The sequence below is a fragment of the Rattus rattus genome, chromosome 9 (assembly GCF_011064425.1).
Source record: "Rattus rattus isolate New Zealand chromosome 9, Rrattus_CSIRO_v1, whole genome shotgun sequence".
NCBI classification, from domain to species: domain Eukaryota; kingdom Metazoa; phylum Chordata; class Mammalia; order Rodentia; family Muridae; genus Rattus; species Rattus rattus.
Window position 1 is genome coordinate 37,411,851 of NC_046162.1, and position 24,395 is coordinate 37,436,245.

The 24,395-nt window shown below is 50.2% G+C and overlaps 1 protein-coding gene across 1 annotated transcript in view; it reads right to left on the reverse strand.

Annotated features, from left to right (window-relative positions):
- Positions 1 to 796: 796 nt before the first annotated feature.
- Anxa6 (annexin A6) overlaps positions 797 to 24,395 on the reverse strand; it is a 52,179-nt gene continuing 28,580 nt past the window's right edge. The window contains exons 12-26 of the mRNA XM_032912256.1: positions 22,343 to 22,465; positions 20,882 to 20,940; positions 19,158 to 19,236; positions 17,047 to 17,128; positions 15,551 to 15,645; positions 15,218 to 15,331; positions 15,033 to 15,123; positions 13,594 to 13,673; positions 13,009 to 13,062; positions 8,774 to 8,791; positions 7,860 to 7,953; positions 6,825 to 6,920; positions 5,092 to 5,150; positions 3,509 to 3,631; positions 797 to 1,354 (exon numbers count right to left, since the gene is read on the reverse strand). Of these exons, the coding sequence (XP_032768147.1) occupies positions 1,295 to 1,354; positions 3,509 to 3,631; positions 5,092 to 5,150; positions 6,825 to 6,920; positions 7,860 to 7,953; positions 8,774 to 8,791; positions 13,009 to 13,062; positions 13,594 to 13,673; positions 15,033 to 15,123; positions 15,218 to 15,331; positions 15,551 to 15,645; positions 17,047 to 17,128; positions 19,158 to 19,236; positions 20,882 to 20,940; positions 22,343 to 22,465 (1,227 nt within the window). The 3' untranslated portion in view covers positions 797 to 1,294. The remainder of the gene's footprint in view (positions 1,355 to 3,508; positions 3,632 to 5,091; positions 5,151 to 6,824; positions 6,921 to 7,859; positions 7,954 to 8,773; positions 8,792 to 13,008; positions 13,063 to 13,593; positions 13,674 to 15,032; positions 15,124 to 15,217; positions 15,332 to 15,550; positions 15,646 to 17,046; positions 17,129 to 19,157; positions 19,237 to 20,881; positions 20,941 to 22,342; positions 22,466 to 24,395) is intronic.

Below are 24,395 nucleotides of genomic sequence, written 5' to 3' on the forward strand. Positions count from 1 at the left end.
CAGGGGCAGGGGCAGGGGCAGAGGCAGAGGCAGAGGCCAGAGGCCAGAGGCCAGAGGCCAGAGGGCAGAGGGCAGAGGGCAGAGGCAGAGGCAGAGGCAGAGGCAGAGGCAGAACCTGGGGAACCTGAGCCACAGGGAGGCTAGGACTTCCCAGGCTTGAGGCAGGTTCCCTAGAAGAGGAGGTGGTGAAGACAGAACTCACTCACAAGCAGGTGAAGCACTTGGCCTTAAAGGGAAATTTAGGTGGCACAGTCGGAGTTCTGCATGAAACCTGGAACTCATTGATTTAGCCTGGCTGGCCAGTGAGCCCCATAGGTCCTCCGGCCTCCATCTTCCCAGCGCTGGGATCATAAATACATAGTTTTTTGGTTTTGTATGTTTGCTCTCACATAGGATCTTGTCACAGATCCCTGCCTGGCCTGAACTCAGTATATAGACCAAGCTGGCCTTGAACTCACAGAGATCTGCTTGCTTCCCTACCTCCTTAGTTTGGGATTAAAGGTGCGTGCCAGCATGACTGTATGGGTTCTGGAGATTGAGTTCAGGTCCTCATGCTTTTACGGAACTTGCTTAAGTGAACTATCTCCCTACCCCCTGTTTCTTCTTTCAAAAGAACAAAAAAGGTTCAAGGGGTTGAGCTGCCCACTCAGTTTAGAAGGCCAGTGTTAGAAGGGAAGCCAAGCTATTTTTTGGTGTCTTGTTTTTGTAGATAACAAAACTGGGTATAGGGAAGGGATGGGCCCAAGGTCTGAGGCCAAGGATGTCATAGATACAAAACGAAACCTGGACGTGGAAATTCCGAGCTCGGTACTTTTATCAGATTGGATGGTGATGGCCGGGGGAGATCACCTCTCTATCAAATTAATTCATCATCTCCGCTATCCCAGAATGCATGCCTGGCACCAGGTACCACAGCCCACCCTCCAAAGCATACACGTCACTCACTTCGTAGACAGAGGTTTGGTGTGTTTAGAGATGTGACAAAGCTTAAGTCAGGCAGGGATTGTGTGGAGGGATGGAAGCCAGGGTGGGCTGAGGAGGAGGCAGAAGGGGAGCAGGGTTGAATGCATATATGGCTGTGGTTCACCAGCCACTTAGCCATGAGCAGGAGGGATAACAGAAGGGACCGCCTGGGACCCTCAATGGCAAGAGAGCACCCCAGCCAGATCACAGTCCAACTCCACCCCTCACTTCTTCCTTAGTCTCTGAAGCTGGAGCAATGGCTTGGTCAGGTCACGCTGGCTGGTGCGGTTGGCCACTGCGTGGCAGGGGGGACCCTCCAAGGCCAGGAGCTTTAGTCTTCTCCACCACAGAGCGCCAGCAAAGCCTTCATGAAGTCTCCAGAGGTGTCACCCTGGCAAGGCAGAGAGAAGGCAGAGTGGGAAAATAGTAATTCTGCTCTGAGCATCCCAGCATCCTAGTAGCCATCAGCCTAGACGTGACACTCAGCATCTCAGTCGCCAGCAAACACAGCTGCTGTATCAAGGCCAGAGAGAGCTCTCCAGACGCCTGTGACCCCCAGGACCCTGCTGAGCTGTGAGGCACCAGTGCCTCCCTTCCTTTTGGGAGCAGTGCACACCCCGTCTACCATCCCAGCTCCTCAGGTTCAGCCAGCCCTGCAGCCTCCCACAGAAGGACGGGAGACGTCCGTCCTGCCCTAGGAAGTCAGGCTTTTTTCTCGGCCCTTGGTGTCCACTGTTATATGGCCATTGCCAGGGAGAGAGCCACTGAAGCCAGGCCCAGGCCAGCTGCAAAGCTAACAAGCATTACTTACTCTGACACATCACAGGAGCCTGTCTGTAGTCAAGCCGGGGAGCGAGACTCTCTCCGGAGGGGCGTATCCCCATCTAGAAGGAGCTTCTCTGACTTATGATGCTTTTTGGTTTTGGAGACAAGGTCTCACGTAGCCCAGGTTGGCCTCCAACTCACTAATTAGTCACAGTGACATTGACTGACCTCTACTTTTGTGACCTGATTACTTGGAGAATTCTGAGCTGGGAATGTAGCCTAGTGGTCGTGTGCTCACTTTAGGACACATGAAGCTGTAGTTTCAACTCAGAATTCCACATAAAAGAACAAGCAGGAACTTTAAGAGGGGCTAGGGATGTGGCTCAGTTAGCAGGCTGCCTGCCTACCGATCGTGAAGCCCTGGGTTTGATTCCTAGCACCGCACAGACCAGGCATGGTGGTGCACACCTGTAATCCTAGCAAGGAGGAGATGAGGCAGAAGGATGGCAAGTTCAGTGTCAGCTTGGGCAGCACAGTGAATTACAGGCCACCTAGGCCACTCTTAGTGACCCTGTCTCAAAATAAGAAATGTCTTTAAAAAAAAAATAAATAAAAGACAGGGTTTTTCTATGTAGCCTGGCTATCCTGGAACTCACTCTGTAGCCCAGGCTGGCTTCAAACCGTCTCTGCCCCCAAAGTGCTTAGACTATAGGCATGTTCCATCAGCACCCAGCTAAATAAGAACTTTCTTAAGAAGCGTTGGTGTTACAGCTCCGTGGTAGAGTGTCAACTTAGCATGCTGTTTTAGTCTCCACTACCAATAAGTAAAAAAATAAAAATAAAAATAAAAATAAAAAATTGAATTGTGTTCTTTAGAAAGATCAGTTTTGTGCTGTGCAAACTAAATAGTATGGTTGGCACCACAGTTAGTGCTGGTGACCTGTTAGCCCCTCACCAGCCTGGAGACTTAGAATTTAGAAAATAAATTCAGAAAAAAGTAAACGCCGGGGGCTGGAGAGACGGCTCGGCAGTGAAGAATGATGGTTATTACTGCAGAAGATCTACCTGGGTTCCATTAACAGAACTCAGAACCATCACACCAAGGTAGCAGGGGGTCTGACTCCCTCCTCTGGCCTTCACGGGCACCAGACATGCACATGGTACACTGACATACATACGTGTAAGAAAGCAAGACAACCACACACATAAAATGAAAGTAAAAAGTAAAAACCAGGCAATCGCTTTAAAATAAGGAACCGGGAGGGGCTGGGTGGTGGTGGTGGCACACGGCTTTCATCCCAGCACTCAGGAGGCCTAGGCAGTTTAAGGCCAGCCTGAGCTATGGAGTGAGTTACACAGAGAAACCCTGTCCTGGAAAATCAAAAACCAAACACCAACAAACCAAACAACCGCCCCGCCAAAACCAACCAATAAACAACCACAGCAACCAAAACCCAGAAATGAAAAAAAAAGTCACGAGGGACCCACGAGAGGTGGCTCAGCAGTGAAGGGCGCTGGCCGTTCTCTCAGAGGACCCAGGTTCAGTTCCCAGCACCCACATGGCAGCTCACAACGCCCTGTAACTCCAGTGCCGGGGCATCTGTTACCTCCTCCTGAACTCTGTGGGGACCAGGCATGCACCAGACATTCACGTAGGCAAACACGTAAAATACGTAAAATAAAAGCGGTATTTCCATAGCAGAAGCAACGAGGCAGGCCTCCTCCCTTCACTCGGCATGACCAGGTGATCCAAGAGCCCACCGAGCCGCCCCTTCCTTACTTCAATGGTTTGGTGTAGAGACTTGTCATATTTCTCAATGAATTCCCTCCGGATGTTGAGCAGGTCTATCTCACTCCGGGACACCATCACCCTGGTGAGGGTCTTCTCATCCGTGCCAGCACCCTGGTAGAGCCAAGAAGGAGAGACGCATGGAGCAGGGATGAAAGGCAGAGCTGGGTCATGCTACGGCCGATGTCGACCTTCCTGTCTTTTCTGCCCTCCCAGGCCAGGTGGCACTGTCGTCCGCGGTGTCAAGCCAGACCCCTGTGTGCCGAGGACTGGGCAGACTCAGATGACTGCGGGCTGAGCAGGCCCTGCTAAACCTCACATCCAGGTGGCACCTCAGACTGTAACCCGGGAACGGAGTTTTTGCCTTGTGGTTTAGGATGATGTAGCCTCCCTCCCAAATTCATGCATTGAAGGCTTGGCCCCCAGTGCAGTGTTCCGAGCTAGAGATTTGGGAAGGCAGTCTTAAGGTTTCTGACGTCCTTAACGGGCTGGCGCATTGATGGATATACAGTCTGATGACGTGGCTCGGAAGTGGCAAAGGTGAAAGCCTAGCTAGGGGGAGTGAGGTGGAGAATCTGAGGATATACTCTGTCCCTCACCCCCTCTTCTCTCTGGTCAGGCAATCTGGAAGCAAGCGGCGTGTTCTGCCATGCCCACCCTGCCACAGCATTCTGCATCACCCACGGGCTCAAGAAATGGATCGGGAGGCCATGAACTGAAGGCTCTGAAAACCATGAGCCTCTTTTCTTCTTTTAGGTTGATTTTTTTTTCCCATCCCGGATATTGTACCACAGAGATGGAAAGCTAATTGCCACGCCGTTGTCATGAGTTAAAATGAGTGTTGGATTGGGGCCCTAACCTGCTGGTGGCTCTAAGGGGCACAGGGACACAGGCACACATGTGAACACAGAGGCAGAGACTGGAGCGATGCAGCCAAACCCGAGACATACGAGGGGTTTCTGGCAGCCTCCGGGAGGCAGGAGAGGGACGGCAGGGCTGGGATGGGAAGGAGCCAGCCTTGCCAGCGCCTTGCTTTTAGAACCATGAGAGACTGTGTTCTTGTCATTCAGTCTGTAGAAACTTGTCCAGGGCCCTCTCTCCTCTCCCTCCAGCTCTGCCACTTATTGGGTGTGTGGACACGGGCGAAGTTTAACTGTCCTATACCACTCTTTGTCCTTCTGTAGAGTAAGGGGGTTACCACGGGCCCGTAGAACTGCCATGGGTCATCTGTGGTCAGATAGGTGGACACAAGGCTCAGGGCTTGGTACATTGTGACTTCTCAAGCAGCTTGGTGGATCATTCACTGATAGAGGGATCTACCTGTGCACAGCATCTTGTGTATCGACATCTCTGTTCACCCCCACCAGACGCCAACATCTATACTCTTTTAAGTTTTGGCAACTGGAAATCTGTTGGATATCACAAATCACCCTTGGTTGAGAAAGACTATGTTTGGGCCAAAAGCAGTAAACACAGTGGGGGTAAAGAGCAGCCTGAGGTCCTCGTCTGGGGGTGCACATCTGTGCCTGTAGGTTTGGGGAAGCCAGCGCTTGTGAGCAGGTCGGGTGCCTTACCTTCATGGACTTGTACAGTTTGTCAGCAAAGAACAGAGGCTTGTTCTTGACACTCTGAACTGTAGGGGAGAGGAGAGAGAGAGACAGGGCATCTGGTCAGAGGCGGTGTGCTCAGACCCTGGGCAGGGCTTTCGCTACTCAACCTTCCAACCTACTGGGTCTGAGGGTCATTGTTAACCTTCTACGCTTGGCAGCACCACGTTCTGCCTCCTCCACAAAGCCCCTTCCTTCTCTCCTCCCTCTGTCCACCTCTCTTTCTGTCACGAGCTGAATCTCTCCTGCCAGGAAGAAGCTTGCAGCTGACTGAGGGCAGCAGAATATTTAACTGGGATTTAAGTCCTAACAGATGCCGGATGCAGGGCTGTCAATTTTGAGTGCATTAAGAGCATGTTGAGAGCATGTGAGAAGATGGCTAAACTTTAGGGTCTGGAGAGATAGCTCAGTGGTTAAAAGCATTTATTGCTCTCCTGGAAGATCCAAGCTGGGTTCCCAGTACTTACTTTGGGCCACCTACACCTGCCTATAGCTCCAATTCCAGGGGACGGAACTCTTTCCTGTGGATTTTACAGGTTCCCAGGCACACTCAGAAAAACAAAGCAAACCAAGAAAACCCAAAACCAGACTCCACTATAGAGATTCAGATTCTAGAGTCATTCTGTGTGGGGTGTGGTGTGTGTGAGGATGTAACAACTTCTGTGCCACTTGAGGACTGGGTAGAAAAGCCAGTTTTCATGTCCCACTCCAGATATGCAGAAGCTGACACAGGTTTTGTGTTCTGCCCAGGGACAGTTCCTTCTCAGCTCTCCCCTGCTTCCAATCACCATGGTGTCCCTGGCATCAACGTAGGTGGTAAAGAACTACTGTAGGCAGCTCCTCCATTTATCTAATCTAAAACACTGTTCCTCTGAGTTTTTAGAATTCCTGAGATTCGAGATGCATTTTGCAGTCGATAGAGAATCTGTAAGCCTTCTATCGCCACCTGCTGGTAAGATTGGGTATAGACAATGCAACAATATGCTTAGCTATGTATGCATCCGTATTTACACAGGGAGAACCGAGGCCCAAAAGGGAAAGAGATCTTTCCAAAAATCAAGACCTCCAGGCCGTGAGGTAGCTTACCAGGCTAAAGTAGTTGACCTAAGGACCTGACTTCAATTCCCAAGATCTACACAGTGGAGAGAGCCAACTCTCTAAAGTTTTCTTCTGACTTCCACGTGCGTGATATGGTATGCACATACCTGCACACATGTATTTATGTGTACATGCACAACATAAATAATACAATGTAACAAAATAATTAAAAATAAAGAGAGCTAAGGAGGTAGCTCAGCGGCAGGCTGTGGTATGGGAGAACATGATGAAGCTATGTCTGGTGCATACACGCAGGGCGAACCCTGGGAATGAACGTATCTTGCATGCTAGGTATACATGTCCCATGTGTGTGTATATACAGTGTGTCTCATGTGTGGTATATACGTATGCAAACACACTGCAGAGCACTGCCCTTCTCTGTGTCCTGGTCCTATCCCTGGGGTTCCCATCTTGCCTCCATAGCCTTGAAGGTGTCCTCAGGCTGTCCCCCACATTCACGCCTTGGCAGGGGAGGCGATCTGAGGTAGCATTTAGTTCCCAGTAACAGCAGCGGACGGTGCTGCTAAAGCCACATTCCTTTAGTGAACCTGCCCACATTCCCGGCAGTGCCCCAGCCCCTTCCCCTGGTGCCTGCCAATTACCGATGGCCACAAATGCGTCCTTGACGTCCCCAGACATCTCCTTCTTGATGACGTGCTCTATGTCATAGTTGGTCTTCTTGATGAACTCCTGGAAGACTGGCCAAGAGAATTGAGGGAGAGGTGAACTACAGTTGTGGGGCTTCATCACCTGACCTACCCCATGAACCAGCCACAGTACATGCTGGGCACTGGGTAAGGCTCAGGTGACAGGCAGGTTCTGACCTTAGGGCTGCCATAAGACTTGGAACCAAGTAGGCCACACCAGTCCCTCCAGGTCTGGCCAATCACCCCAGCCCTTGGCAAGTTCTATTACCCCAGGCTGACGTATAAAAGGAAATGCTCAGATCACCCAGGGAGGCCTTGCGGTCTGGGTTCCCTCTTATTCCCTGACAGACTGGGATGCAGCTTACTATACAACAGTCAAAGTGACCCCCAGGAGGCTCTGTATGCTCTGTACAGACTGAATACTTTATGTTTATTGTAGGTTTTGTATCCCAGCAACCATGTGAGGTACAATTAAACTTCCAATCCTTAGATTGGGGCAGAGAGTCAGTCACCCGCTCAGCCACACAGCTGATAGGTAGGGGACTGGAATCTAGACAATCCAGTGTTTAGCATCCAAATATTGAAAAGTACTGAGCAGGTACACATGAGACTACAAAGTCTCAGAGGGGAGGGGACTTCAGGATTGGCACTGCACACTGCTGTGGTAGCCTGCCCTGTACCACCTCACCCACCTGCTTTGTTCTAATGGGTCATGACAGCACGCCTAAGAATCCTTAACACTGCATGCTTATGAGGTGACATTGGCTAGTTATTCCTTATCCTAGGTGTGCCATTTGCTTTGGTAAGGAAAGGAAGAGAGTTGGCTGAGGACAGGCCAGAGCTCTGGAGTCCCCTAACACTCTCCCACTGGAGTGAGGAGAAGGAATTACACACTTGACTGATCTGCTTTTCACGGAAGGTTGAGAGGCTCGGGTCATATCTGGGGCTCCCACTGCCATACTAGAAGGGGAAGGGGTTCAGCAGGCTCACCTCTGCGCAGGTGGGGATAGCTACGGGTGCACAGGACGGTCATGAAGCGCGTCTCCAAGGAAGTTTTGTCTCCACTGGGCGTGTCTGCTATTTCCTGCAGAGCCCAGTTAGGGTAAGGGTTTAGGAGGAGACACAAGATGGCCATAGTTAGTACTTATTGTCTCTGCCGAGGCTCGCATAGCCAGGTTGGGGTGAGGTCAGCCACCCAAGGGGACTGAGGTTGATCCCTTCTCCCCTCAGCCCTAGAGCACAGTGGTCAGTGGTCATCCCTTTTCCCTTGGGACCCAGGGACAGTACTGGAGCTCAGCAGAGAATCCCTCTGGGGAGTATGGACATATGTGTGAACAAGCAAAAACATCCAAGCCAGTTTTCTCCAGTTTCAAGGGCAAACACATTTACTCTACTGCCTAAAGGTTTCCAAATGATCTCCTAGCCACCTATGATCCTATTTAAACTCTCTCTAAGAAGCTCACTTTGGGTTTAAAAATATAGTTAAAATGAGTCGCTTTAAAGGCAGCAACCGTAGCTGGTAATTATACAGCTTAAATCAGGGTAGAGGGGATGAATGGCTAAAGCTTAGGAAACACTTATTTGCCCCTGCCTGCCCCTTCTGAGACAGAGTCTCTCTCATGTTGTTCAGGCTGGCCTCAAACTCCCTATGAATGCCAAGGATGACCTTGAACTCCTGATCTTCCTGCCCCTACTTGCCAAGTGCTGGGGTTATAATCATGCACTACCACACCTGCCCATCCCCCTTTTAACTAACACGGTCCTTAAAAGGCCCTGAAGGGGAGAGAGAGAAGCTGTGAGGAAGCCCCCAATCACTGCCCAATCCTGCCCCACTCAGCCCGGCCCAAGCACAGCAAGACTTGACTCAGAAGCTGTTACTTCCCTGTGAAGAACAGAACACTCACCAAGATCTCAGCAGCCACCTGAGAGCGGGGAGGGGACAGAGGAGGGAGAGAAGGGGAGGCAAGAGTCAGCGCCCAGAGTGACTGGCCAGAGGACCCTGGAGCCCCAAGGTCTGGCTCAGATCGGCAGAGGTCCCAAGAGACCCCAGGGTCACAGTGAAGGACTGGGAGGGATATCACCTTTTTCTAACCTCTGGGCTAGAATTCAGAGTGGAAGGTAGGCCTGAAAATAATTTATTTTAAAATGTGGCTTTCCGCAGAGAGGTAATGACAACACCCTTCACACTCAGTAACCGAGGGTAGCCTGCAGGCACTGTTTAGTCTGACATTTGGAAGAAGGAAAGCCGCCCCCCTGCCTCCCACACTAGCCTACAGACTTGTCAGTTAGGGGACAGGGACAGACATGGATTCTCTGTAAAGAGACAGCAGGACTCTGTCACTTCAGCTCCTCAGGTCACAGACAGAAAGGCAGGACAGCTGAGGCCTGGCCGGGGGCGGGGGTGGGGTGGGTGGGGTGGGCAGTTACAGGCACACAGCAGAGGTGGGACTGTAAGCATTCTCTTTAAGAACAGTCAGGGCAGTGAACACTGATGCCAGGACTTTTGTGAGCCAAGTTGCTCTGACCCAGAATGTCTGGGAATAAATTCAGCTAGTCTGTGTGTACCTCAGTTTCCCCCCAGCATCCTACCAGACATTATATTCTCCTGCATAGACCAAGATCCTAGAGTATATGTGTGTATGCATGTATGTATTAATTTTTGAGACAGGGTTTCACTATGGTCATCCTGGCTGTCCTGGAACTCACTATACAGACCAGGCTGGCCTTAGACTCAGAGACCTGTCTGCCTCCGCCTCCCAAGTGCTGGGATTACAGGTGTACACCACCACACCTGGCTTCCTTTTCTCTTTGGAGACAAGGCCTCACCAAGTAGCAGACCAGGTAGGCCTTAAAAGCACAGCAATCCTCCTGCCTCAGCCTTTTGAGTTCTGAGATTACAGAACGTGCCACTATGCCCAAGGTCCTACGAAGCTTTAGAAAAGATCAAGGGTGTTGGAAAGATGGTTCAGTAGACAAAAGCAGGCACTGCTCTGTCAGTGGACTGGAGTGTGGCTCTCAGCACCCTGATGGCTCACAATTGCCCATTATTCCAGCTCCAGGGATGAGATGCCCTCTTCTGGCTTCTGCCGGTACTGCACGCATGTGCACACAGGTGGGAAAGACCCTGGGCTTGAGTACCAGAATCATAAAATCAAGCCTGTCTATATAATTTATGTAAGTACACATGGGCACATGTGTTGTATATAGCACTGCTTCCTTTATCTCCTATTCACCAGGAGGTTCATAAACAGGCAATGTGGCTCTCCAGTGCCTATCTCTGAAGAGAGTGAGCCTGAGGCCAGAGCTAGACGGCTCCTTTACCCACCCTGGAGCTTTACAGTCATAGTCGCCATTGTAGAAATACTTTATTTCATTTTTATTTAAATGTCAAATAACAATGATCCCTGTTACAACGCTTACGGGTCCAGGCTTTAAATGATCTCAACCACCTTGTTGAATCATGGCAGCGTTGTGCTAAGGGACGTAAGTCAGCAATAAGCAGACAAGCCCCTAACGCGATGTTTACAGAGGGGGCAACTTCAGAGACAGAAAGCAGGCTAGCGCCTGTTATGGGTGAGGGAGAGGAAATGAGAGTCACTAATTCACGCGCTCAGGGTTTCAGTTCTGTCTGGGGGGGTTGGGTAGTGATGGCTGTGCAATGTGGAGGTATATGGTGTCGTTAAAGTGTATACCGAAGAGTGGTTAATGCGGGCTGGGGAGATAGTTCAGTTGGCAAAAAGCACTTGCCATAAAACCTGCTGAGTTTGATCCCCAGAGCTCAGGCAGCGGTGCACACCTGTGTAACCCCAGCATTCCTACCGCAGCAGTGCACACCTGTGTAGCCCCAGCATTCCTACCGCAGCGGTGCACACCTGTGTAGCCCCAGCATTCCTACCGCAGCGGTGCACACCTGTGTAGCCCCAGCATTCCTACCGCAGCGAGAGCTGGAGAAAGCTTGCAAGCCCAGTAGCAGCGCTGAGGCAGAAACAGGAGAGACCCTGCCTTGCTACGGTGGAAGGATAGAACTGACTCCTGACAGTTCCCTCTGACCCTCACCTATCACCCCTCCCTCCCGCTTCTTTTCTTTCAGTAGAGCCTTTGACAGAGCCCTGAAACTCACTATGCGAATTAGGTTGACCTCGAACTTGCATGGAATCTTTTGCTTTCTCTGCCTCTGCTGGGATCACAGGCATGGTTTACTTTGCCAAGTTTAGTTTTTGACTGCTATAAACTGTCTGTCTGTCTGTCTTTCTGTCTACCTACCTATATTCACATTCATATATACACACCAAACTATATATATCTCAATTTGAATATATACAAATATTAGGTGATTACTACCAAGGGTAGATTTTTTTAACTCTCTATTTCCTAAAGTTTCCATGAAAGAATACATATTACTTTTGAGACAAAAACTTGATAGTTGCCAGAAAACCAGCTGTATCAGGATCTGCTACTGAGTCTCTGTCAGTGCAGGGCTATGGCCCCTCCAGTCCCTCCACCCTGGTTCTCTCTCTCTCCTTCCCTTGCAAAGCAGTTGCTGGGCCAGACCGCCACTGCCCCACGAGCATCCAAGGCAGACTAGGTACCAGGCAGCAGCAGCATTCCCTAGAGACGATATCAGGGTTCAGGATGGGTGCTGGTAGATCTTAAGATCATCAGCCTTCTACTGCACCATGGTGCTGCTCAGGAATACTAAATAAACACCGTGTGTGTGTGTGTGTGTGTGTGTGTGTGTGTGTGTGTGTGTGTGTGTGTGTGTGTGAAATGTGGGCTCAGTAAATGACAGTGGGGTTACTTCATGGCTAGCTCCCATAAATGTACTCAGAGAGAATTGAAAATACCCTGTTAACTGGGACCCTGAAGCTTCTGACAATGTATTTCAGAACAAGATTAGGCAATGGGACCACAGTTTCTTGAGCAAGGAGCTGTATGGGAGACAATGATGATGATGATGCTGGGTCCTAGAGGTAGTGCATAAGCCAGACTAGAGTCAGGCGGAACTGAGTGCCAATCACAAACTCTCCCTGTGGGTGGGTCAAGGCCCCTCCCCTCCCCCCAGGAAAAGCAATATGGTACATAGAATAGCATTAATACTGGCTCGATACAGAGCAACCTTCTAAACTCTGTTAATAGGGTTTGGGAGCTGTTCTTTTCTTCTTGTTCTTTTCGAGACAGGGTCTCAGGGAGTCGAGGCTAGGCTCCTGATCTTCTGGCTTCAGTATCCCCAAATGCTGGGGCATGCCTAACTTTCCAATTTCAGTTTTGCCAGGGTACCCTGGGCACTGCTGAGCTTAGACACTGGTGTTTCAGCCATGTCTGCTGGTAAAGCTGGGGTTCAGCAGCTGGGACCCCCCCCCACCCCAAGTCTGAATTTGTTAGTGCTGGGTGCATCTACGCTCATCTCCAGCAGGGGGAGCTCTTGCATGAGAAGGAGACCTGGCTCAGGTCCACGGAGACAGTAGTGAAGACCTCAGTGTAGTGCAGGGAAAACAAAATTAAGGTTGTTGTCCAGCCTCGAAGTGCAGCTTCAGAGAAACGTAAGAAGCAGGGAGGAAGCAGGGCAGCCAGGAGCCCCGGTGATCCCTGTCACTAATCAGCAGTATCTAGTCAACACTGGGCACAGGATACCTGGGACATATCAACATTAGCGACAGCACCAGCCTTTGGGAGCTTGCTAAACTTGGCCAGGCCACTCCACTTAACTCTCTTTGGTCTCGTTTTTTTTTTTTTTTTTCAGATACAAACCCCAGACATTTAGTTCTCAGGCCTTTTCCCCAGCAGGATTCCAAACCCACTCTTTCTGTCTCAGTTCTCCATGGGCAAGATGTGCTGTGTGATTTAGAAATCAGTCACCCTCTCTGACTTCCATTTCTCATTCTAGGCTTTGAGGTTTGACCTGGGGGGGGGGGGGTCTGTGATGGGCTTATAGTTCGGAGAATCCCACTATCCAAATGGGACGTGCAGTGAGGTCTACTCGCCCAAACATATTCTGAAAACCTGTGAGGACTCAGTTTGCTTCTGTGAGTGGAGATAGAGGAGGCTGATTTAAGCATCTGTCACTCAAACTAGCCACATCCCAGACAGGAGGCTGCCCCACCCGACAGCCAGTGCCAGTACAGATGGGCAGGAGGCTCACCTGAGCATCTTCCTGAGCCTGGTCCCGGTTTTCTCCTCCTTCCTCTCGATTCCCCTGTCAGAAGAACATGGAGAAGTCAGTCTCCACACATTCCCCCATGTGTACCCTTCTGTCACCCGTGGGTCTTGGTGAGTCACCTTCCTGCACTCCTTTCATCTTTTGCAACACAGAAAAAAATTCTGGGGAAGGCCAGGGAAGGCCCTGGGTTACAGGAACTCAGTAACCACATAGGACAGGGTCAGTCGTGTGGCTTTGTCCTATATGAAGGAGACCTAAAATGTCACAATACTGGCCAACCAAATGGCAGCAAGCCAACTTTGAAAGAGGAACAACAGGCTGGCAGAGGCAAGAGGATCTCTTTGATTTCAAGGACAGCCTGGTCTACAGTGTGAGGTCCAGGACAGTCAGGGCTACACATAGAAACCCTGTCTCAAAAAAACAAAACAAAACAAAAGAACAACAACAAAAAAGTAACAACTGAGATTTGAGGTAAAACCCGGGAGGAGGTAAATGGATGGGGGAGGGGGGGTCCTCTTGTATTATATGGTTGAATGATCTGGGCCATAGCACGATGAACCCACTCACTGTGGCCAGAGAAATGAGGATCCTTTTGAAGTGGCCAGATGTGTCCGAGCTCAGGGCATCCTCCAGGGACTTGTGATAATCTAAAAGGAAGAAGGATGAGTAGCTTGCAGGCTGGGAGGAAGTGAGGGTGAGATTCACACCCGAGCCAAGGCCAGCCACATCTCTAGGAGAGGCGGGGATGAAGGAGTTTGCAGTCAGTTCTTGAGGGCATCCGGCTATCTTTCTGCTGATCTCAGGAGGCATCTGATACTGGTACCAACTCCCTCCCCTGCACCTCCACACCCCTGCATCAGCTCCCTATCTCCCTCTCCCATTAATCACCTGTTCGTTTTGTTGCCCTGTTGAGGACTGAGGCCAGGACTTTGTGCATGCTAGACAGGGATCTAGAGTTACAGCCCCAGCCCTCAACATCTTCCAACAGAACCTCCCTGCCTTCCTTCACAGCAGTCACTGGACCCCAAAATATATCTGGGACCTTACTACTCCCCCTCACCCACTTAAAACGCCTGTTGTCTCAGAGCTCTGCAAGAGGAAAACTGTCCCCAGATCTGACCAGAACCCATGCTGCTTCAGAATGAAAACACAGGACTGCTTGATTAAAGCTTAAGAGGTTCAAGAGAACACTAGTGTAGGGCACAAGTAGGCAGGGAGGCCCTTCTGAGGGAGGATCTGTGCAACTGTTCAGGCCCTGACCCCATGAAGCCACCCTCCCTCTCATCAGCAGGCTAAATGCTCTCTCTTCTGCCCAAATTCTATCTAAATTGTCTTCTACCACCAAAACTTTGTTCTCTTGGGGCAGTCAACTTTCCCTAGATGCAGGGCAGGGTACACTAGGGGCTTGTTAAGGCCTCATAAGAGGGCCGGGAGACAGCTCAGTCAGTAAGTGCTTGCCACACCAGCATTCAGACCTGAGGTGGATCCTCAGACATACATCATGAAAACACAACAGGAACGGGCATGGCGGCGCACACCTTTAGTCTCAGTGCTTGGGAGGCAGAGGCAGGTGGATCTCCAGATTTGAGGCCAGCCTGGTCTACAAAGAGAAACACTGTCTCAAAACAAAACAAACCACGGAAACAAAACAATAAAAACAATCAAAAACTAAAACTCAAACCAAAGCAAGACGGACAGGTATGGTGGTGTACATCTGCAATCCTAGAGCTGCTGATGAGTGGAGATGGCGGCCAGCCAGCCTTACCACACTGGCAACCCCTAGGCTGGCAAGAGACTCTGTCTCAAAAAGCAAAGTGTGGCCAATGAGATAGCCTGACAGGGAAGGGTGCTCACTGCCAAACCTTGATGACATTGGTTTGACTCCTGGAACCCACGTGTGGTAGAAGGAACTGACTCCCACAAGTTGTCCTTTGACCTACACGCACGTGCATGCACACACGAATTATAAGACATAAAATAAGGCCCGGCCACTCTCCCACACTCACCCTCCTTGTAGGCCTCATTGATGGCTCGGATTTCAGCATTGGTCCGGGTGGCCAGGATTTCTATAAGAGCCTTTTCATCTGTGCCGGCTCCCTGGGGAGTCCACACAGAGGACATGTCAGCTCCAGTTCTGACCCCGAGTACCAGTATCCCCCCCCCATCCCGTCCTCTCGTCTGTGCACGGTACCTCCATAGCTTTCTTCAGCTGCTTAGCATCATAATGGGCAGGTGGCATCATGAGCCCCAGGATCAGCCTTGCCAGGTCTCCCGAGATCTCGGACTTCAGGTCGGCCATTAAATCCTGCAAGGGCAGAGTCAAGGTCATGCCAGTCTCACATCTACACAGAACTTGAGTCAGCCAAGGCTAGAACATTCCAAGATGCCACAACCAGGCGTGTGGGGGAGTCTCATTACCACGACGCCCCTGGTGCCCAATCATATAGAGCTGGCAGTGACGGGCTGGGCTTCACTAGGGAAGTGTGACCACATGAGACCCAGACTAGGGAGGGAGGACCCTTACCCGGCCGAAGTGAGATTTGAAGGTCTGCCGGATCTGCTGCCGCTGGGCGTTGCTCCGGTGTGTGATGATGTCGATGATGGTGGCTTCGTCGGTTCCTGGGTCAACAAAAGCCACATGCCTCGGAGGAGGTTCTGGGGCTCAGCTTCCTCCCCTCCCCCATAGCTCCCATCAACCCTCGTCAGGATAAAGGCCTGGGTTGGAGGCCATGTGCTCCTGACCCTGGTGGGCATTGTGCCCGGGGTTACTTGCTTTCTTTGGTCACGCCATTGATTGGATGGGATAAAAGTACAACCGAGAGGGTGGCAGGCACTGGGCGGTGAGCTCCGGGTTGGCAGCTGAGGTGGCAAGCAATGGGTTGGGTGTCAGGGACCCTGAGTTCTAGTCTTGGCTCTGGCAATGGCTGCTCACCTAGGGAAGGTTTCTTTTGCTTTTTGGGACTCGGTTTCCACATCTCCAATACCAGTGAGATTGAGTAACTATTAAGGGATCCTTCCAACTGAGCACAACTGGTGTCTGTATTTCCTTTGTCTTCAACTCCCTGTCAGTGGCTTACAGGTCTCTCTAGGCATAGCAGGTTGACTGAGGGCCTTGGGGCAGCACCCCCTGCCTGTCAGGTGAGTGCCACCAACCTCAGGTCTGACACACGATCTAATTTTTCTTTCTTTCTTTTTCCTTTCTTTCCCCTCTCCCTCTTTTCTGAGACAGGGTCTCTCCTGTATCCCTGGCTGCCCTGGAACTCGCTCTGTAGACCTGGCTTCTAACCAGAGAGCTGCCTGCTTCTGCCTCCCGAGTGTCAGGAATAGTGGTGCATGTTGCTAAGGCCCAGTGGGATCCAATTCTCAAAGCATTTGTCCCTGTAGCCTCACAGTTAGTTATAGAGATGCTAGGTAGGTATTACTCTCTCTCTCTCGGAGAACTCACTGAGACCCAGAAGGAGCAAGACCCCTTGGGAGTTGTGGCTGGGTTTCTGGGAGGAAGAAAGACAACAGAACCCAAACCCCCATTCTCTTTCCCAGCAAGGGTGTTCCAAGCACAGGCTCAGTTGGGTGCAGGTAGCTGACCATCCACTCATATGGTGGCTCTTTCCATTGTCAGCAAACTCCACCTGGAGGACCCAACCATCGGGGTGGTGTCACCCCAGCAGGGGGCTCTTGGGTCCTCGATGGACCTTATTTTACACACTGGAACTTGTCCAGAGTCACACTGAGTCAACACTCAAGACTTGATGACTAGTACTTTCGTCTACACCAGGGTCCTGCTCAGAGGCTGGGGGATAGACACCTTGGTGTTCAGGAAAGACTCCTGTCAAACTCACTCCAGACCCTCCTCTAGCCTCCCCTCCCACCTGAGATAGAGGAAGCTCCCACAGAGTCCCCTTATCCCACAGAGCCTAGTTGGAGGCTTCACCCCCTGCCCAGACCCTCTTACTCAGCCCCTTACTGCCAAACCTGCCTGGCTGCAGCCAAGAGGCCTTTTCTGATTCTTGTCACTCTTACCAATTCCCTTCATGGCTTTCCGAAGGGCCTTGGCATCAGCATCGGGGTTGAAATCGTTGGCCGCACGCACGGTACCCTTCAGCTGCAAGAGGGAGGAAGAGGCTCAGCAGGTGAATGGAGACCCGTGGGGAGCCAGGTCCAGAGAGGAGCATGCAGAGTGCCAAGGGCTTTCCAGACTGAGTCCCAAGCAGCCTGGGGAAGGAGGCACAGCAGACAAAGCCCACCCAGGGCTGAGAGAGCAGAGAGTCTCAGGCCTGGGGACAGGTGAGTGCTGGACAGGGAAGGGACAGCCTCTGCAATCAGTCTTGGCTCTGTCCCAGTTCCTGAGGCTGAACATTCCCCTGGGGCCTCTCAGCCCCACCCACCCTGCCCCAGGGCCCCAATGCCTGGTGTAGCCATGGCTCCCCTTAAAGAGGCCAAAAGACGCAGAAGCAGAAGTGGTTTTTCAGTCCTGACCCAATGACGTCCATGCTGCTCTCTCCATATCTGCCATTTCTTTTTAATTTTGCTTAAGTGAATTTTGGATTTTTTGCACTTGTTATTTTATTCTGTTTGGAGACAGGGGTCTCACCGTGTTGCTCTGTCTGGCCTGGGACTCACTATGTAGACCAGGGTGGCCTCAAGCTCAGAGATCTGCCTGCCTCTGCCTCCTTGAATGCTGGGATGAAAGGCCGTCATCATGCCCAACCTTTGCTTAAACAGCTTTCTTTAGAGTAGTCAGAAGAGGGATGCTTGCCATTCTGAGCAACACCTTCTGATAGATCTATTTTGAAGCACATTTAAATACTCGTAAAAGGCAATAATTTCTTAAAGATTTATTTGTTCATTATATATACACGGTGTCCTGCTTGAATATATGCCTGTACACCAGAAGAGGGCACAAGGATCCCACTACAGATGGTTGTGAGCCACCATGTATGTGGTTGCTGGGAATTGAACTCAGGACCTCTGGAAGAGCGGTCAGTGCCCTTAACCAGCTGGGCTCGAACTTATAGAGCTCTGTCTGCCTCTGCTTCCTGAGTGCTGGGTTTAAAAGCAGGCACCACTGTGCCTAACCTTCTGTATATATTTATATATCCTCTTGTGCTAACAGGACCCTGACATATAACAGACATTTAAGAAATACTTATCAATTTAAGAAATAGGTGATTTTTTTCCCCAGCAGTGGCAATTAAATCAAAAGCTATTGAGCTATCTCCCTAGCTTTGCCATAAAAATAATTTTATACTTTATATACTACCACAAGTTAGAAAAAAAAATCCTATGTCATTAACAGATGATCGTTCATAAAAATGAACGTAATGCCAACCCCCACTTAAGTTAAAGGTCACCAAATTTAAGAGGCCACGGCTTGCCAAAGGCACTGAACTTTTGGCCAGCTCCCTGGGCTCTCTGTGTAAGAGGGCAGGCACCTCGTGGAGCACAGACGTGGCGACAAGCCCATTTATCCTCACTTATCGGAAAGGCTGGTGGAACTGGGTTTTACTCAACACTGTGGGAGGCGCTTCCATCGGCCAAGCCCAGCTCATTCCTCTTATAACCTGAGACCTCCCGCAGTGCCAGCCTTTGCCTTCGAATTTAGGGAAGAATAGAACTTCAGAGCTCAAGAGCCTTAGGCCAACCAGGACTGCCACGTCTAACCGCCTCATTTGAAAGGTTCAGGCATAGAGGCCGAGGGGGAAGGTGAGGACCTAGCAATATCTAGAGTAGTTTGCCAGGAGCCTCTGTGAAACCTTTGGTCCTGTGTGGACGCCCCCAGGCGTGACAGTGCTCAGGAATAAACCCCTGAATCCTGCAGTGACGCAGTAAACAGTAGCAGGGGTGCCCTCTCTGCTCTCAGTGTGCAAAGCCCAGCTGCCAGGCCCAGGATGCAGAGGTCCTCATGGAACCAGTCAGGGCTCACTGGAGGAAGCCTTGTTAGTAGAGAGAAGGCAGAACACTCCCTGGGCTGTTAGAACCAGTGCAGGGATGTGGAAGCTTCAGATGTAAGACGCCTCAGCTCCGGTTGGCCACCAGGGGGCAGCTGGGGGCCAACCAGCACAGCGGAAAGGTGCAAGCAGAAGGGGAAGCCAGTGATTAGGAGGTCAAGCAGGAAGTGGGGAGGGTCTGACCTCGACTCGGGACACTGCACTAAGTTCCCACATCTGATAGGCCACCTGTGCTGCCTCCGGGAAGAACTGGCCAGCGGCACTGGAACGGAGGGGTTCGGGGAAAGGACGGGAGGGAAGGGAATGTCATCATGGGCTACACCCGACGCTTCCAGCACACTCTTATGCTGAATACACACATATAGTAGCCAACACACACACACACACACACACACACACACACACACACACACACACACACACACACACACACACACACACACACTCTCTCTCTCTCTCTCTCTCTCTCTCTCTCTCTCTCTCTCTCTCTCTCTCTCCAAACAGGGTGAGACATCAACACACATTCTAACATAAAGACAAACAGGAACACTTGTAAGACAACAATGTGCACCCCAGTTCGTGTACCGTAACACATACCCCACCACCAACACACACCTGTCTGGCTTTGTTTCTTCTGTACCATGAGTTTGTCTGAGGACCTTCTACTGCTATGATTCTTTTTTTTTTTTTTTTTATTTATTTATTTATTTATTTATTTATTTATTTATTTATTTATTTTGTTCTTTTTTTCGGAGCTGGGGACCAACCCAGGGCCTTGCGCTTCCTAGGCAAGCGCTCTACCACTGAGCTAAATCCCAACCCCTAGGATTTATTTATTTATGAGTAAACTGTCGCTGTCCTCAGACACACCAGAAGGCAGCACTGGATCCCATTACAGATGGTTGTGAGCCACCATGTGGTTGCTGGGATTTGAACTCAGGACCTCTGGAAGAGCAGTCAGTGCTCATAACCTCTGAGCCATCTCTCCAGCTCCTAGTGCTATGATTCTTGTCTTCCGTTAAGCTCCCTCCAATCTATGCAGGGCTTTCCCTAGCAGCCTTGTTGGTCCAGGACCAAGTAGGACAGTCCCTCAACCTCTCCTTTGTTCCTTACAGCATGGGTGACTCCTGTCCAAATCCCGTTTCAAATGAGACAAGGGTGGGATATGGCTGCTTCATTCTTTTACCACTTTTTGCAAGGCCACCTGGACATGTGAGAGGCCAGTGTGTGTGGCGAGATTTCTGGCCTGTGGCAGTAAGCGTAGTCAATGGGAAGCTCTTTTGTCCCTTCCTTAACTGGCCTTTGAGCCCTGGAGAAGGGAGTCTAAGAACCTGCAATGTCCTCTGTATAAATTTGGCTGTGTCATGGCATAGTCACCTAGTTTAATATTCAGGAAGGGTCCCTGTAGCTCACCTGCCACCTCCTTTCTTTCCCAAGCTCTCCACAGAACGCCATGGCAGTCACGGGGAGGAGCGGGCCAATTCTCATCCCTAGGCTTTCTTAGAGGTAAGTTTTCCGGACTTCTCCTGGCTCCTTCCCCTTTCAATTTTTGAGACAGGGTCTCACGACTCAGTCCTGGCTAGTCTGGGATTTGTTAGGTGGACCAGTCTGGACTCACAGAGATCTGCTTGGCTCTGGTGTGTGTCACCATGCCCAGCTTAAGCACCCTGAACTCTAATCCCTAGTCCAACTTCCAAGTTCACAGAGCAGAGAGTTCCACACACAGTAGCCACACTTGCTCAGACACACAGTCCCTGAGAGCAGAGACTGGAATACCGAGGGCCACTTCCCCCCATCCGGCATTCAAGCCTCAAAGGAAACCCAGGCTCATGCAATCCACTCGTCCACTGGGCAGACACCAGAAGAGTCAGGCCGTCTTTCCATCCTGGGGCCCGGGAGCCACTTACTCATCGTCCCCTCCACATAGCTTCAGCAAAGCCTTCTTGTATTCACCAGAGGTATCATTCTAGGGAAAGAGAGGAGAAAAGATGACCTCAGCCATAGCCATGGCTTCTTGGATAAGAAGGGGAGGCAGAGCTCTTACACCAGCCCCACCCCCTCTTCTGCTGCCCGCAGTGGCTCAGGCCCCCAACAGTGCATTGCTGGTTGCGATCCAGCAACCAGCTCTCTGGGAAAGACAGGAAGGAACAAATCTCCGGTATGTGTTGATGGCCACCTTTCCTGTGGTAGAAATAATCCCCAATAACAATCGCTGCCGTGCTGACTTCGCTGGGCACGGAATTCTGAGATGCTTGCTATTTTCCCATGGCCCCAACATTCCACTCTCCCAGGTACAGCAAGCACGTCCAAGGGGACCATTTCCCGGAAGTACAGTTCCACGAATGGACCCATGGGAAAATGCTCAAAATCAAACACGTATCTGATCAAGCTGGGTGTTAACAGAGATGGCTTATCCCTTGAGGCTTTGGAATGGACCTCAAAATACAAGGGCCATGAGAAGTTCCCAGGTAAAGACCCCGTGCAGCTGCATCATTGCTTGTTCTAGATTTTTCCCAAACGCATTTCCCCACGGAAGGCTCAGTGCATGACACCCATAGGAAAAAAAAATCCTCTTTGGATACCATCTGTGAGTACAAACTGGATTTTTCCCCTTTAGCTTATAAAACAATTATATCTGATGTCTCTTGGCAAAGCCTCATGGGATGGCCACCTCTGAGACAGGCTCCGGGGTTCTCTAACACTCATTTGTGTTCTTCGATGAACATCTCTGCAGACTGTGGATACCCACTGCCCTAGGGACAGCATCCTGACCATTAAATCTATTTGCAAGACCTGCGGGATTCAGCCACGCCTTCCTTTTCCTTTCCTTCCTTTATTTATTTATTTATTTATTTATTTATTTATTTATTTATTTATTTTGGTTTTCTAAGACAGGGGTTCTCTGTGTAGCTCTGATCGTCCTTTATTTACTTTGTCAGTCTGTCTGCCTGTCTGTCTTTCTGTCTGTCTGCCCGGCTGCCTATCAATTCATCCATCTATCCTTATGAGTGTTTACATATATTTATACTTGCCATGTGTTTACAGTGCCTGAGGAGGCCGGAAGAGGGCATTAGATTTCTTAGACCTGGAATTACAGATGGTTGTGAGCCCTCCTGTGGGTGCCGGGAACTGAACCTGGGTCCTCTGCTAGAACAACCAGTGCTCTTTGACAGCTGAGCCCTCACTCCAGACTCCGTGCCTTCCTTTGTCACCAGCTCCCCCTGATGCTTGAACTTCCTTGAAAAGGCACTATAGTAAGAGCTCTTCGAATGCCAGGACCCACATGCTGCTGTGTAGAGGCTTCCAAGACCTGGGTGGAGGTGGAAGGTCTCTGCTCTATCCCCGCCCCTCCCCCCACTTCTGCTCACCTTGATCATGCTGTAGAGTGACTTCTCATACTTGGTCCGGAAGATCTCCCGGATGTCAAGCATATCCAGTTCGCTCCTGGAGACCATGATACGGATCAGAGTGTTGTCTCGAGTCCCCAGGCCCTGGAAGACATCAAGGCATGAGGGACGGTGTTTGGAGTGAGGTTTTGGTGACAAGAGACACTAGCATGTACAGAAGTAATATTTTTATAATAAAATATTCAAGCTAGGAACAAAGAAGGCAGATGGTGACCTTCACTTTGAAGATCTGTTGTGTCCTGTCTTGTAATATCCCGATCTTTGTCCTTGATACATTGTTTTCATACTTGACTGATTTCCTCTTCCCTAAGCAGTTCAACCTCACTACAGCACAGGAACACAGGGAGCTCTGCCTGGGGACAGCCCAAGCCCTGGATCTGTTGTAGCAAATGTTCATTTACATTGATGTGCTTTGGAAATGCCACAGGTGCTTGTGTCACATGAATGAACGCCTGGGAGATGTCACCATCTCATCTAGAGGGAAGCCAGCCACCCGGTCCCAACAATCACCATTATGATTGTGGAAAATTTACTGGAGGGTGCCAAAGGCTCTTCTAAACTGGCCTGAGGCGCAGAGGAATATTCATGCTTATTTGGGCAGTGGTGGGACATGCTCTTAACCCGGCCAGCAGGAGGCAGAGACAGGCAGGTTGCTGAGTTAGAGGCCAGCCTGGTCTTCAGAGTGAGTTCCAGGACAGCCAAGGCTACACATAGAAACTCTGTCTCAAAGAAAAAAAAATTAAGATATATTATTTTTATTTCTGAATCTACCTGTATATATGCCATATGTGTGCAGGTGACTGCAGAAGCTAGAAAGTGCATGAGATCCTTTGGATTAGAGTTACAGGTAGTTGTGAGCTGTCTGATGTAGGTGCTGGGAACTGAACTTGGGTCCTCCGGGAGAATAGCAAGTGCTCTTAACCATTGTGCTGTCTCTCCAGCTCATAAAACTTATTTTTCATACTTTTTAAAAAAGTATTTATTTATTTTATGTATATGAGTGCATGTACACCTGCATGCCAGGAGAGGCTATCAGAACTCATCATAGATGGTTGTAAGCCACCATGTGGATGCTGGGAATTGAACTCAGAACCTCTAGAAAGGCAGCTGGTGCTCTTAACCACTGAGCCAACTCTCCAGTCCATAAAACTTTTTTAGAATTACATTTATTTATTTGTGAGGACAGGTGTGCATAAACAACAGAAGACAACCTTCGGCAATGTTCTCACCTCCCACCAGGAGGGTCTCAAGGACTCAACTAAAGTTACTGGCCGTGGCAGCAAGCACTTTTACCTGCTAGACTAGTGTTGTGTTTTTGTGACAAGCTTAAGGATGATCTTGAACTACTGATCTCCCACCCCGCCCCACCCCACCATCCCAGGCTGTGAGATCACAAATGTGCACCTACTTTCTGCTTTAATTATTATTTTCTTCTTTTCTTTCTTTTTTTACAGATTTATTTATTTATCATATATAAGTACACTGTCTTCAGACACACTAGAAAAAGGCCTTAGCTCTTATTACAGATGGTTGTGAGTCACCATGTGGTAGCTGGGATTTGAACTCAGGACCTCTGGAAGAGCAGTCAGTGCTCTTAACCACTGAGCCATCTCTCCAGCCCTAATTACTCTTTTCTTAAAACTCTGAGCTGCCAACCCAAAGGAGGTGGATCGGGAGCAGGCCACCACTAAACCCGCTGATTGGTCATAAAGGTGGGGCGCATGAGCATTTGACAGGGCGTGTGGCCAGTAAGCCTCCAGGGTGTGTGGAGCTCACTCAAGACACGGGGCATCCTCTCCAGGTTATCTCAGAAAGGCTCTGTCCTGGTTAGTTTTACTGTCAACACAGACTGGAATCACCTGTGAAGGGAATCTCACTCAAGGACTGTTTCGATCAGATTGGCAGATCCAATTGGGCGTATCTGGTGGTTATTACCTTACAAAAATTATTGTTTTTTTATCTTATATGTGTGAGTGTTTTGCCTGCATGTATGTCTGTGTTCCACAGGCATACC